This window comes from Aedes albopictus, chromosome 3, assembly GCF_035046485.1.
Source record: "Aedes albopictus strain Foshan chromosome 3, AalbF5, whole genome shotgun sequence".
Taxonomy (NCBI): Eukaryota; Metazoa; Arthropoda; class Insecta; order Diptera; family Culicidae; genus Aedes; species Aedes albopictus.
In genome coordinates this window covers 96,132,733-96,147,466 of record NC_085138.1, presented here as the reverse complement: position 1 = coordinate 96,147,466, position 14,734 = coordinate 96,132,733, and the positions used below count along the sequence as shown (strand labels likewise).

Here is a 14,734-nt window from a genome sequence, read left to right as displayed (position 1 = left end):
GACGAATCATGCGAACATCAGATGACAACAATAATAGGGCGCGATTGAAGCCATTATCATCCAGTTAGGGGTTGACAGTCAGCTGCAGCTGTGCAGTTCTGAAAATCGTATGAAAACAAACATAGAAAGCAAGGCATAATCATCTGCAATATGAATAATTTTCTGTCGATATTTCTATGATAGACCATATGCTGGTTGCCATCATATGGAAATGGAAGGATGTATTTTAAATATAACGCAGATGATGAAAAATACGACAGCAGGAGGATGTTCTGGTTCAGTGTACAGGAACCACTGTCGATTTCCATTTTGATCAGTTTCACTTCGATGCCAACATCCAACAGACAAGATTCACTAACTCTACTAATTGATTTGATCATCATGCATGGATAGTAATCACCTGAATCCGTATCACTGTCGTAGTTCTTCATTAGCCACTTGAAATAATGATATGGATCTTCTTCGCTAGCTGCCTCACTCAGGAAATTAACCGAATGCCCAACTGGATTCTTTTGCTTATTAAAGTATCTATTCTTTTGTGGTCACATACTCAGATTATAATAGTTACAAATGAAATAGGCGTAACGACTTCTTCTTTGGAATCTAGACCTGGATCTATAGTTTTTGTATGAATGCTGCAACCGTTTATCATCGCGTCCTCTTTCAAAACGATTTGTCTCCCTGCTTCTTTCCACTCCATTCGGTTCATGGTAACTTATTGAAATGCCACTGGGGGTTTTCCATCGTAATCTTTCCCTAGGATAGGTAATCAAAATTTGAACCAAATTGCGGCTATCTGAAGCAGTGCAAGTTTTAAGTGATTTTTTCTCCCACATGGAAATAATTTACTACGGCAAAATCTTATGTACATGAAAGCCACAGGGTATAAGCTTTCTGTTCAATGGTATAAAGTTTGTATTTGCACCGAATTTCATTGAATTATTCGATTTTTCATCAACAATGATTTTAATCTTAATTTGAACCATCGTAATCATAATTTGAACCAATTTTAATCTTGATTTGAACTACTGGTGGCAGCAGCTCGAGCAACTCACAAAAAAGCCAATTCCATGCTAAACAATTAAAAATCACATGAATCTGCTGATTCTTATACCTATTCTTATACCTATTTATCATACCTATTTATCATTAGGCAGTGGAATCTCAACTCAGAATGTTCGAAACTCTTCAGGAATTTGAAAACTAAATTTGGAATTTTTCGTCCTCCAACAGTAAACAAAGCAACCACTAGCGCAGTCTGCAGGCCAACACTAGAAGCTCGCCCCCGTTTACTAGTTCGAATTTAGATAACAAATGGTTCTACTTAAGATAACATTCTTCAAGTAAGAATCACTTAAATTTGATAATTTTATGATAAACAATGCGAAATATTATTCGATTAGTCGATTATACGATAAATAAGCTTTCGTTTGACGTATTCACTTATTGCGTGTGATGCAATGCTGGAGCTGTATGGGTGCACCGAAAATGTGCTTTCTCTGGGGGGAAATAGGTGAAAATCACAGTGATTTTTCAATTGCTTATTTTCGGATTTTCGATGACAAAAACGCTTTTTTCAATGCTTTTAAAGTTTATGATATCAGATTATGTTATGGAAAGCTGTTTAACATCTTTTTCGGGACAATATTTACCCAAAAAGTACATCATTCCAATGAATTTAAAAATAGTTCAAATTAAGGAGAAACATCAAAGAATCCCAAAATGGTCGCCACAATGGCCGACTTCGACACCTACTCACGTTTTGAAGTGCACAAATCTTGACAATTTGTAAACAATTGCGCTCGATTTGGAAAAGCTGCCTCTTTTTGCAAGTGAGCAAAGCCAGGATAAACAAGTACGACTTGGTTCGATGCTCCGTTCATCAGATTTGTGCCTCTAAAGTTTGTATGCAAAATTGCAAAGGGATTTCTTGATGTTTCACCTTAATATTACGTTTTGACTAGTTCAAATTTTGATTTCTTACCCTAACAGAATGTAGCTCTCCATTCCTATTAATTGTCTGAGAACTATTTACCGCCACTTCCTTTGTTTTTAAAATACGCTCTGCTGTTTTAAGGGTCAGTTTCTCCTCATCCAAAAGCTTTTGTTGCAAATTTTCATCATGGACGCCATAGACCAGCTGATCTCTAATGGCGGAGTCTCGGAATTCGCCGAAATTACAGGTTTTTAGTCAACAATTTCACATCCAGCAAAACATTTTCATTTGTTTCGGTAGGGCAATGAACTCGGCACCGGAATTTGTACCTCAATACTATGTCCGACTCAACTTTGTCATACCTTTCTTTATGCTTTTTTATAATACATATCATCATACAAACCGTTTTCAAATCTGTTGCTGGATAAAGGCGCTTTAATTCGTGAAACACTGTCACCCCACACAAACTCAGGAAAATATCTTTCTTCTTTGCATCTTGAATATCGTTGCTCGAAAAAATATAGGACTCCATATGTTCTACATTAATGAGAAAACGACGTCCCTTGCACATATGGACAGGCTTGATAATCCTCCTCGAAATCAAAAGAGTTTTGCAACATGCTCTAGAGCGGTGTTTTGCTTTTGCCTCGTCGCGAGGGAGCGAACAAACCCCAAACAGAGAGGCAATAAAAACTGAGCGAGGAAGAGGGGAACGAAAAAAGAGCCGATGATTATTTCGGGTTTTTGAGTGCGATTTTCGCCTCGAGAGTCTTTCTTTGTATGGGAGTGGAACTCGCGAGAGCTTTTTGAGTGTGAGTGGACGTGAGAAACACAACAAGCAATTATGAGTGTTGGACGAACTCCTCGCTGCGCGGCAAGCTCGCGCTCGGTGCTGTTGAGGATTTGCGTTTTGATTTCTGAGTTTTATTTTCACTCCTCAGAAAATCGCCAAAATCGCTTCCTCATTTTCTCGCGAGGGAGTTTCTGTCAAGCCTGCATATGGATCAATGGTACCAATTAACAAAAAATCCCATAATTTTAGATTCTTGTTATCACTTGAAAAGAAAAAAGAAATGAAATCATACAAAACTAACGATATTAATGGCCCGTTTACATATTTGCTAATTCTGCGCGACAATTCATTTTCGAGCAGTATTGGCGCCAATTTAGCATAATGTAAACACTTTTTAGCTGACAATAAAACTAGCATGACAAATTCAGAAGCTTCTGAATTCGGTGCTAAAACTAGTGGACAATAATGAGGATATTAGATTGTCCGACACCATTGGCATCATGTAAACAGCTTGCTAGACGAATTGTCAGCTAATTATGCCATCACGCCAATTTTATTGGCAGACAGGGAAGTGTTTACATTACGATAGTTTGGTACCAACACAGTCGGACAATTTATTGTCCCAGATTTAGCAGCTATTTTTTTTAGTGGCAATGTAAACGATACTAGCGTGGAATAAATTGTCCGACAGAATATTGTCACGCATTATTATCACATATGTAAACGGGCCATAAATCTCAAATCCCAAGAAAAAGGAAATTTAATCACGTACCTTGATACCACAAACGATAACGATGCCGCCGACACCTCATACGCCAACGGCACAGAAGAAACAGCAACTACCAGCACCCAACGCCAACGACGCTACCGATTCCATCTTAGGTTCAAACAAGCGATAACTACAACGATCCGCTCAATCACTCCAAATTTTCCACAAAAACGCCATCGCAGCAACAGCAACACAATCAACTCTAAGCCTACTTGAAGCTCACGTTGAAGCCTCTTCTCAACCAAGGACAAATTCGACCTGGGAATTCCACTTGATTCGGTTTCTCCAGAGTACCATCTCACAAAATCTGCTTCACAGGATAGCGTCGCTTTTTCTTCTTCTTCTTTATGGCTCTACGTCCTCACTGGAACTTGGCCTGCTTCGCTTCAACTTAGTGTTCTTTGACCACTTCCACAGTTATTAATTGAAGGGCTTTCTTTGCCTGCCATTGCATGAATTCGTATATTGTGAGGCAAGTACAATGATACACTCGAGAAAATTTTCCCGACCGAAACGAGAATCGAACCCGCCGCCTCCGGATTGACCATCCAAAGCCTTAACCACTAGGCTAACTGGAGACCCAGCGTCGCTTAAGACCAGCTATTCAATGAAAAGAAAGCAAGTTCACTTAGCACACAGAAGCTACAAACAATTCTACACAAAATAACTACACCTAAACTTTGATTTACGTCCACTATTGGCTTAGCGAAAAAAAAAATCTACCGACAAAATAATGATCAAAATACAATTTTTATATTTTTGTACACTTCTCCTAATCACGAAGATGTTTTAAAAAATATCAAACTGTTGAGTTTGCTCATTGTCTTAGCGGTTAAATTTTTTGTCGCTCAGCCAAGCATGGACGTAAAAAACGGACAAGGTGTATTGATCTTTTCAATTTCTATTTTAGGCTTTTCAGCACCGTCAATTTCAACTCACCAGGAATGCGCAGAAATTGGTCAAATCTAACTCACTCTACACAGCCTACTTTCTTCACTTCACTTTACTTTTGCACGCTACTTTACTAATTTTTCACCTCGTTGCCAACTGATATGTTCTTTCACGGATAAGCCCTGTTTCGTGTTCAAAAGGAATCGCTCAAGAAGCTTGAGCTTGAGCTTGATTGACCGCCCGTGGATGCTACTCCAGTATCGCCAGACCAGCTACACTCACACAAGGACCAATGAGAGATAACTGCCGGGGACTAGCAGGCATCTTCAGTGTGTGAGCGTTGGTGGTCTTCTATTTTTAGGGCGATAATGGCGCCTGCCACGTCAGGTTGCAGGTCAATGTGGGGTAAGGAAGTGATGATTGCAATCGTTTGTATCCACATCTGGCCGAATATACCTCTGCGCCAGCACAAATTCATGCGGATGTTGGAGTGTTGGTGGGAATTGGTTGGTAGAAGGTTCACACATTGGTGTGTGGATACCAGAGGAAGGTGATAGAATTGTGTGTTTTTATTATTTTGAAGATGTGCGGCACAGTTCGCTTGATTGCATAACTTGTAGGCGTTTTTCTAATAGGATTATGACACTGTGCTGTGAAAGTTTGGAAGGAAGGGAAACGGCTTTTTCAACCCGTTTCTGTTCTAGCGACGGCTATGAACATGTTTATATACATGAGTTGTATATGTAGAGAGCAGAGAGAAAGTGTATAGAAAGATACAAAGTAGGAGGAAAGGGACGGGCCAGGGATTGAACCCAGGACCTTCTGCATATAAATCAGAAGCGGTAGCCACTAGACTACGAAGCCCTTCAAAAGGAATCGCTCAAGAAGTGACAGAAACTTTCTACGGTGACTGCCATTTGAACTCAAGCCTAACATACAAGCTATCTTGATTCTGAACTCAATATGAGGTGTCCAGGAAAGCTTGGAATCAAGAATGACTCCAACGTACTTTACCTGTTCAGTCAAATTGATTTCAGAATCAAAGAGACGTAAAGGTTGAACACCATTACGGTTTCGCTTTTCCGTGCAAAGAACAATAGATGTTTTACTCGGATTAACCGGCAACACCAACCCTCAACTACCTGAAGAGCGTTTTGCATCAGGTCGAAAAGGGTGCTGTTGCATATACCGACTAACAATGTTAGGTAGTCGTCGGCAAAACCATAAGTAGGAAAACCGCTATTATTGAGTTGCCTCAATAGCGTATCTGCTACGAGATTCCATAAAAGTGGTGATAAGACTCCCCCTTGGGGGCATCCACAAACACTCAATTTCCTAATCGCCGCTTGACGCAATGTCGAGAAGAGATTTCGGTTTTTGAGCATTTGGTGAATCCAATTGGAAACCATTGGAGATATACCATGACCCCGTGCGGCTTCCATGAGCATGAGCATGAGCATGAGATGACCGTACAATTCGTAGTTGCTACTCCGTTACTGACCAGAACAGTCAACATTACACAGGGAACCAAATGGATGGGACCTGGGTGTAGCTTTCCATCCTCAATGTGCAATTTTGAAGGTTCAAAACTTTATATTGTCAGTACAAGCGCCGGCCACGTCCTTACGGTCATCGGGGAAGGGAAGGAATGTTGGTGTTACATCCGTTGCTACTAGAGACCGTGTGTACCTCCGCATCCCCACGGTTGTCACAGGAAGGACGTTTGTTAGTGGGAAGGGAAGGGATAGAAAGTTACATAGATCTGGATTCACATTGGTAAGTGATGTGAGCTATGCAACCCTTGATATGATTTAGTCTTCCGCCAGCCGGCTGTCGGAAGAATACAATAATTTTATTGTATGTTTGTGTATTAAATTTAATTATACACCGGGTATGAATATTTTTTAAACCACGCTTATGTCGGATCCACTCGTAATAACGCACGTTTTAAGCTTATCGTTTCTCAGTCAGAAAATAAACTGTATGCAAATCCGTTTAGTGTTACTGCCAATGCTGAAAAACCAAAACCCGCGCCGTAGCTTTACGAGTAAACTGGACAACTAAACAACTAGAATCGTTGCTTTTGAGTTTCATCTATGTTCTTATATTACTTTTTTTCCGCGTTCCCGTGTTAATAAGATTGGGGATAATAAAACCGTTGTACATATTTATTATCCGCGAATGTTCGCAACGCGTAATATAAGTTGAAGGTGTGATGAACAGAAATACATTATCGTAAATGTTCGAAAAAGATATCGAAACTATGGAACTCGGCACGAATAAATCGACGCGGAAAACGTGGTCTACTTGTCACTGTATCGTACGGTAATCTTGACCTTTCTAAAGAAAGAGATACTTCGCCGTTTTGATCGCTGATTGCCTGCTTGTAATAGAAAAAAGTATTAAATTGGCTTCTTTAACGGTGTTGAGATAATTCCATATTCTGAATCTGCATGCAAAACTGAGCCGAAATCCAAATTTTCATGAATTTTGGTGCCCGGGAACCTATTTAAAAATCAATATGAAGTTTGTATGGGAGCGATTTGTCGAATCACCCCTCGTCGCACTTTGTACTGGGTGGAGCTGTCAAGCAGTTGCCCAGCTGTCAAAAGGTGATTTCGATAAATCTCTTCGAAATCGATTTTAGGTACCAAACTAAAGTTCTAAAAATCTGAAAAAAATTATAGTGGTTCAGAAAAAGGTGCTCTTTCGTATAAAATCAAAAAATCAATACATTTTTCTTAATTTAAAAACCCAATTGTGATACGTTCTCCACTGTTATATTTTTTGTAAATTGTTATTTATATATAGTTTAAATTTACCTCCATCCCTCTGAAACAAACGGTATATTAGCAGTGAAAAATAAATAGAATAAAATAAATAAATAAACAAAAAAAAATATTGTAAAAAAGTACACCAAATCTTGATCCTGGAATGTTCCTGCATTTAAATAAACCAGGCTGGAAAATAGCAAGATCAAAACTTGAAATGGTAGATCTTACACCGTAACGCACCATTCCAAGGTGATCTACCCACGTTACGGGTTACCATGACCCCGTGCGGCTTCCAATATGGTATCGAAAGGCACGTTGTCAAAGGCACCCTCGATATCTAAGAAAACACCCAAGCAGGATTGCTTTTGAGCGAATGCCTTCTCGATGTCGTAAACAACTTTGTGTAAAAGAGTCACAGCGGACTTAGCAGTTTGGTACCGTGATTTCGGGTGAAATTGATCAGTGGGGTGAAATTGATCGACGAGGGGGCCATTTTTATTTGTTAGAAATAACGCTTTAAACTTAAAACAATTTGTAAAAAATGTTCATCATCTGGCTCAAGAGTTATTGAATGATGAGTTTACATGTTTTACAGCCAATTAGTCACATATTTCTGTATAAAATTCAATATTTTCTGAAACTGCCAGGCAGGCGAACTTCAAAGACACTTTCAAACTCTTGTTACCGCAGCTATATCTCAAAGGTAACGAATATTCGGATAAATGTTTCTAGCTGAAAAGTATTCGCTAAACTCGATTTCGTCATCAAAAGTTTTATAAATATTGAAATTAAAGCATAAAATTGTAATTTTCTGGAAGTAATAGCATATTAAGTATGGAAATTGCATACTTTCAGGCGTTTTCTTAAGATTTATTGAACTTTTAACTTAAATAATTAAAAATTTAGCAATCTTATAAAAATTTTGCATAGATTTTCGCATTCCGAGGTGGTTAATTAAGAAGGAAAAAATATTTTCAACACTTACAAAAACATTTTACTGACTGATCAATTTCACCCCGAAATTAAAATTTTTGATTTTTTATTTCAAATGATGTTTTTTGTAATAAAATTATTTGCAGTAGAATTTTTAACCTCGTTGACTGATGAAAACCATGGTCGTACTTGTTTTAATGCATTAAGTTTAATCATATTGAAAAGTATTCAAAAATTATTCTCCAAAAACTACGAAAAGTGATCAATTTCACCCGAAATCACGGTAGTCATGTTGGTTCACATGAAGAGGCACGTTGGCCAGATGAACATTACGGATGTGGTGATCCACAATGCGTTCTAAACATTTAAGAAGAAGTTTGAAACTCTTTGCTTCTTCATTGACGCGCGACCCACTTTCGGAATAAACTTTGCAGTAATATCCCGCCAGGATTTGGTAATATACCCTGTATCGAAACTGCAAACAAGTAGTTTTTTTTTCAAAACATGTTTGAAATAATCAAATCCCTTCTGAAGCAAAATAGGATAAATTCCATCAGAGGAAGTCAGATCGCTATTTGGCAAACGAAGTTCGTTCACTCGGAAATCCTTAGATTTCGCAAGGACTTTGTTTAACCGACTGACTTAACCGAAACTGGAAACATTTGTACGAAGGTTCTCCAGCCTGATCGTGCAGCAGACCGGAGAGCTTTCCTGTAGGCCTTGCGAGCCGACCTGAAAGCCTCCGAACCAGCCGAACTTCGTCTGTTCCAACACTTTGTACATTGTTTCCTGAGTTTCGCCAAATCAGAGTTCCATCAAGGAGTTCCTCTTATGATCTTCACAGACCGCAGCGGACATGCTTCTTCAAAAGCTTCCATGATGAAGGTCGTTGTTGTATCAACGACATCATCTAAATCACTTGGAGTGTCAATGGCTGGTGAGTATCCATGAAATTTGACCGCAACCAAATAAGTAAAGAGATCCCAGTTTGTTGACCGAGGATTCCTTAAACGCAATGTTTGCGAAGTAACATTTAAATGTTCAAAAACGATGGTCAGATAAAGATTCTTCATCTGACACATGCCAATTGATCAGCTCGTGATTAATTCTACTAGAGCAAAGCGTTATATCTAACATTTGCTCTCAGCAGATACCTAGATTGGGCGGTTACCTATGTTAAGTAATGCCAGATCTGTACCACTTATGTAAGTACTCCATCAAACTGGAGCCTCTCAAGTTAATGTCTGAGCTGCCCATACATTTCCGGTTATTAGTTGATACGAGTGTAGCTACTATTGCGTTGTTGACAAGCACACGGGCTCGAGGCATGACACGCGAGTTTGCCATTTCATGTTTACTGAAAGTAGCAAACACCGAGTTCACAAGGTTTCCTAGATATAGAAATTCCCCTTACGATAGTAAGGTTCTTGTACCAAAGCCACTTATGGTGTACCATTTTGTCCGCAAAGATTTGTATGGAATTCTGTATAGAATTTTTTTTTTGTAAAATTTATGGAGGATTATGATTACATAAAAAACGAAATACATTGCCCTGGCAAGGTCTTTATTTAACTCTAATTTGTTAAGTTTAAACAATATAGTTGAATCCATCCTGCGGAAATTTGAGCGATCAACGACTTAGTGATTAATCCACATTACTTACTTAGCTGGTATGTATGTATGTACCAATATTCCTATATGATGATGAAAATGCATACGTGATATATGATATGTTGGCAGTTTAATACAGACAGTAATGCTATCTAGGTCATCTATGTACAGTTTGATATATCGATCGTGCCGCGAGCAACCGGTAATCCCGTCAAATTTGAACACTTATCACGTCCAGCAGACTTTTAGGACAGTGCTTCCGATATTTGCTGCAGTCATGATGCACTCCCTTTTCCTCTGCCCGGTAGAATTCGTCTGGTAATCGTTCATCCCTTGAGTGTGATGGTCTGAAATTTATTTAAAATGAATGGTTAACTATCACTTTCTACTTGACAATGTTTTTGATCATACTTACGTTAGTAATATATGAATCAAATCACCCAGAACACCGTTGTGCTCATACAAGGGGTTATCTGCGGTTTCACAGATCGCTCGTAGAATGCATCTCTTCCCGTTGAGGCCGAGTCTGGAAAGAGCAAGTGTTTGAATGGTTTAACGCTTTTTTTTTAAACCAACCTTCACTTACCTGTTGAGATTCATCTCGATGGTTCGGTAGATCTTCTTCCGAGTAAAACTAGCACTCGGTTTATTCTCACCCATCTGTCTTCCCGAGTCTCGTTTTGTGTTGATTTCCGGGGTGTCGACTCGCTTTAATGCACCCTGCGTGTAATCCGTAGCACTTGTTGGCATGTTGTAGTTCATTTCGAAGTTGTACGCGAAGAAAATGTTCCGGTTGGGGATAATCAGCGGCACAGATAGAGCTGCTAGGATCTACAATTCAGCACATTTCAACAATTTCGAGTTTCACTCAACCTTAACGTTGCTTATGTTTAACTTACTCCAGTAGCACTATTATACGTGTAAACGATCCGTTTTTGTCGATGAAGAATCCTCGCAGATGTTTCATTCTGATTCGATTGTTCAGTCAATTCCACACTATTTGAATAACCGGGTAATAAGCCTAATAAAACCACCAACATATGGATCACCTTCCTCATGTTGGACTGTCATACTGGCAAATACCTGAACGAAGTTGAGTTCTGATGATTTACGCGCCCATACGGTCCAGCTACTCTCTCGTGTAGCACTAAGCCTCAATACGTGAAGAGAAATCACGATCTTTGTGTACTTGCTATTTGCGTTATACTCCGGGTGCGTCTTTGAATTGCTTGTTACCATCTTTCACTTATTCAACGGATCGATCATAATTCGAATATCCATTGTTGATCCTCGTTTACCAATTAGCGCCTCTCAATAGGTCTGAGAAAGTTTGAATAAACAATTTTATATCGGCGAGCGGCGCCTATTATGACTGGATGTCGTACCTACATAAAACACATTGTTAGCCATTCATTTCATCATAGTTCTACATCAAGTTAAGATCAAACTGGTCAGTCACACCAAACGCTCGCTGGATTGCGCTTTGCTTGGTCTACCCACCTTGCTCATTGCGTTGAACGCCTCCCTGCATCATCTGGATCTGTTGCGAACACCAACTTTGCCGGGTTGTTATCCGGCATTCATGCAACATGCCCTGCCCGACGTATGTTGCCGTCTTTGGACACTTTCTGGATTCGCCGTAAACTACAAATGGTTCATCCTTCGATTCAACACACCATTGTCCTGCATACCACAGAAGATCGTCCTTGGCACGCGTCGCTCGAAAACTTCAAATGCTTGCAGATCTTTGTAGACCATGGTCCAATGGTCCATGTCTCTTCTCTTGTCCGTAGAGGACCACCGATCTTATTGGCGTCTGCGCAGTTTCTTCTACACACTTAAAACTGATTCTCGAGCTCGGCAGAAATATTTGCTGGTTCATAACGGCAGTTCATAATTTTGCTGACATTTCGGCAAACAAAATGTTTCTGCCGAGATTGTTCATAATATTGTACCGAAATAACGGCAAACTGCTTGAAAAATTGGAAAAGTGACAGCATTTTTGGCTGATTCTGGCAGTGATCGCGGATTTTGCCGAAATCAGTAAACGAGATTACCGAGATATCAGCAATTATGTCATCCTTTGCTGAGTTTCAGTAATCCAACTGTCATTTTTGCAGCTGCCATGTTTTGGCAAAAGAAAAACAAATCAGCGGTGGTGTGTGGTGCTGAAGGCACATGAAGTGCATTTTTTAAACGAAGTCGAAAGGTGTAAGAATTAGGGCAAGGGAGGTATTTTGGACCGCTTTAGGAAGTGGATGAACAATTCAGCGAAAAAAAAGGTCCCCACTTCTAAATATGGATAATTTCAGTAGGCATTACGTAGAGCAACATGTTTTCTGTCGAAAAAGGCCAAACAGAACTCAAAATTTTTGTAGTAAATACAAGAAATATCAACACTCCTGACGAATCTCGGGCTTCTATTTTGGACCACCAAGTGCACATATTTTGGCCCACCAAATTTAATTTCAATTGATTGATGAAATGAAAACCATCTCAGCAATAACTTGAACATAGTTAAAACTACGTGAAGTTTACAAATTTTCTATTCAATTTTTGAGAAAGGGAACGTTTAAAAATCACGTAACGGTAAAAAAAGATGAAATTTTGTTGCTATTGCCAACGCGTTGTAGTATGATGTTTCATAAAAAAAATGTTACGCAAAACGTGTATTTATTAACTATTGCATGACGTAAATCACCATGTATAAATTACGTAACGCTTCATAGGAAGTGTGTAAGTTTAGTGATTTTGTTAAATATAAAGGCGTTCCACATATATTGTAATGAGTGAAAAGGCCACCAAAAATAAAGTAATTTGAATGATACGTAATTGGTCAAACATACATTAGATAACACATTGTCTCAGTCATCAACTAATTGCCGAGAAGGACAACTTTTCTAAACTGGATGATTGAACACCTGAAAACTTCAACTTGTCGAAAAGTTGTTAGGGCACAAATCGAACCCACAACAATCTCATTGTGAAATAAACGTATAACAACCCAGATTACGGGAGGTCCCAACTTATTCTATTTATCTGTTTTCAGAGTACATTACATTGGCATGAATGTTTTCTCCCTTTAGAAGGAACTGGAAAGATGGTTCTGACTGGTGGTCCAAAATATGTCCACATCTGATTATGTTGAACATATTTTGGCCATACCTCAAACCACCGTTTTAGTAAATATTATCGCTCCACCGAGGATAAGAACAGTTTATTTTGAGTTCTTACATGGCCCTAACTACATTCACATGAAATAAATATTTATTTGTAAAATTTAATACCTCTTCGAAGCCGACTACAAATTTGTCACCTCCTTTGTTTTTGATGCTTTTCCGTGCGTTTCATTGAAAGTGAAAACATTTTCTCCATTTTTGATACTGAACAGCATATTTAACTAACATCCAAAATAAAGGCCATCACACAGTTGAATACTTTTCGTGTTCCAATAAAAAAAATACTAAAATTCAGTAGAGATTATGTGATAAATATCATAAAACTCCCTAGGTGGGCCAAAATACCTGCCCGGTCCAAAATACCTCCACTACCCTAAAGACACTCTGTAAGTAAACTACCGTCTACCCCCGTTGGTTTGAACGACACCTCATGCAAACCAACGGGGTTCATTTTTAGTTTGAACTTCTAGCAACCCTGTGGACGACGAAAAACCCCACTGCTGGCAGTCTCATTTTATGTTTTGTTTTGGTTCTGCGTTTCGTTTCACCCCGTTCCATTAGCAGAATGAAGTTTGAGCCATTTTAAATTTGAACGATGTGCAGATTAGAGGGGGTCAAATTAAAAAGTGTTCAGATTAGATGCGGTCAAACGAACGGGGGTAGACGGTATCGCTAATTTGCTTCATATTCACTGTATTCTACACACTAAGTTTTTTTCGCCGAATCTCGGCAAACAGATTGCCGAGATTGGCACCGCCGAGTGCTCGGCAATCATCTCAGCAAAAATTAGATTTGCCGAGATTTCGGCAATCACAAAATTGACAGCTTTCAATATTTTTGCCGAAATCTCAGCAAATAAATTTGCTGAATCTCGGCATTTTATAATGTTTTTGTTTTGGAATGGAAGAAAAAAGTTAAAATTAAATTGAAAATTTCGCACCCGATTGGAAACATAATAGAAAGTTATTACTACGTTTATTTAGTTACATCTATAAATATATAAATAAAACGAAAAATAGTTAATATAATGCCGAATACTTTCATTGTTGTTTCCTCTTCTAGTCAGGCAAAAGTAAACAATTCCTCGATCGTGGATGTGGATTGGAGTTTTGGATTTGTGTGGTCGTCATTCTGTAAGCATGTGATTTTGACTATAATTAGCTGGAATTTGAATACTTACAAAAGGATTATTTTTTAATACTTACTCTTTTTTATCACTCAGCGTAATATCCATAATTAGGTTTCCCTCAACACCATGTAGCACTGATTTATTTTGTTTTTTTTTGCTGCTACGTGCCGGCTGCAAAAGTGACGTTTGTGTCTTGGAAGAGGATTATATATTAATACTGAGATCTCGGTAATCTCGTTTACTGATTTCGGCAAAATTTGTGTTTGCCGATTGTCTCAGCAAAAAATGCTGTCAGTTTCCAAAGTTTTCATACGACTTGCTGATATTTCGGTAAATCATTTTGGGCAACCTCGGCAAAAACATTTTGTTTGTTGAGATATCAGCAAAATCCTGAGTTGCCGGATGAAATCAGTATTTTTTTCTGCCGAGCTCGAGAATCAGTTTTAAGTATAGAATCGCAGTAACGCCTATGTGCCGCTGTTTGTCAAGGAGCCGTTGGTCTTTGAGTAGTATTTCAACACATGAACCAAAATGAAAGGAGGAACCCTGAGAGGAATGAATGCTTGCGGCAACAAATTCGATATTTTTCATAATTTTATGGGCCAATGTAAAAATAAATGTTGGAGAATACAATTTCTTTTTTCGTGGTTTTATATGGAATAAGACTTGGGCAAAGAATTCTGAATTTTATTTATTTATTTTTTATTATTTTCAAATGA

General features: G+C 38.7%; 1 protein-coding gene across 1 annotated transcript; it reads right to left on the bottom strand.

Annotated features, from left to right (window-relative positions):
• Nucleotides 1–9,651: 9,651 nt before the first annotated feature.
• LOC109411861 (uncharacterized) lies at nt 9,652–10,999 on the bottom strand. Its single transcript, XM_019685485.3, has 4 exons — nt 10,607–10,999; nt 10,294–10,538; nt 10,123–10,233; nt 9,652–10,054 (listed from the first exon to the last, which is right to left on the bottom strand). The coding sequence occupies exons 1-4, from the start codon at nt 10,763–10,765 to the stop codon at nt 9,919–9,921; spliced, it is 651 nt and encodes a 216-aa protein (XP_019541030.2). The 5' UTR covers nt 10,766–10,999; the 3' UTR covers nt 9,652–9,918.
• Between the last annotated feature and the right edge of the window lie 3,735 nt (nt 11,000–14,734).

Excerpts from the sequence above, each read along its gene's own strand:
- LOC109411861 (XM_019685485.3), bottom strand. The coding sequence starts at position 10,765 with ATGAGGAAGGTGATCCATATGTTGGTGGTTTTATTAGGCTTATTACCC. Across the intron at positions 10,539-10,606 it reads CGTATAATAGTGCTACTGGA|ATCCTAGCAGCTCTATCTGT; the intron begins GTAAGTTAAACA and ends GCTGAATTGTAG. Across the intron at positions 10,234-10,293 it reads ATCGAGATGAATCTCAACAG|ACTCGGCCTCAACGGGAAGA; the intron begins GTAAGTGAAGGT and ends TGCTCTTTCCAG.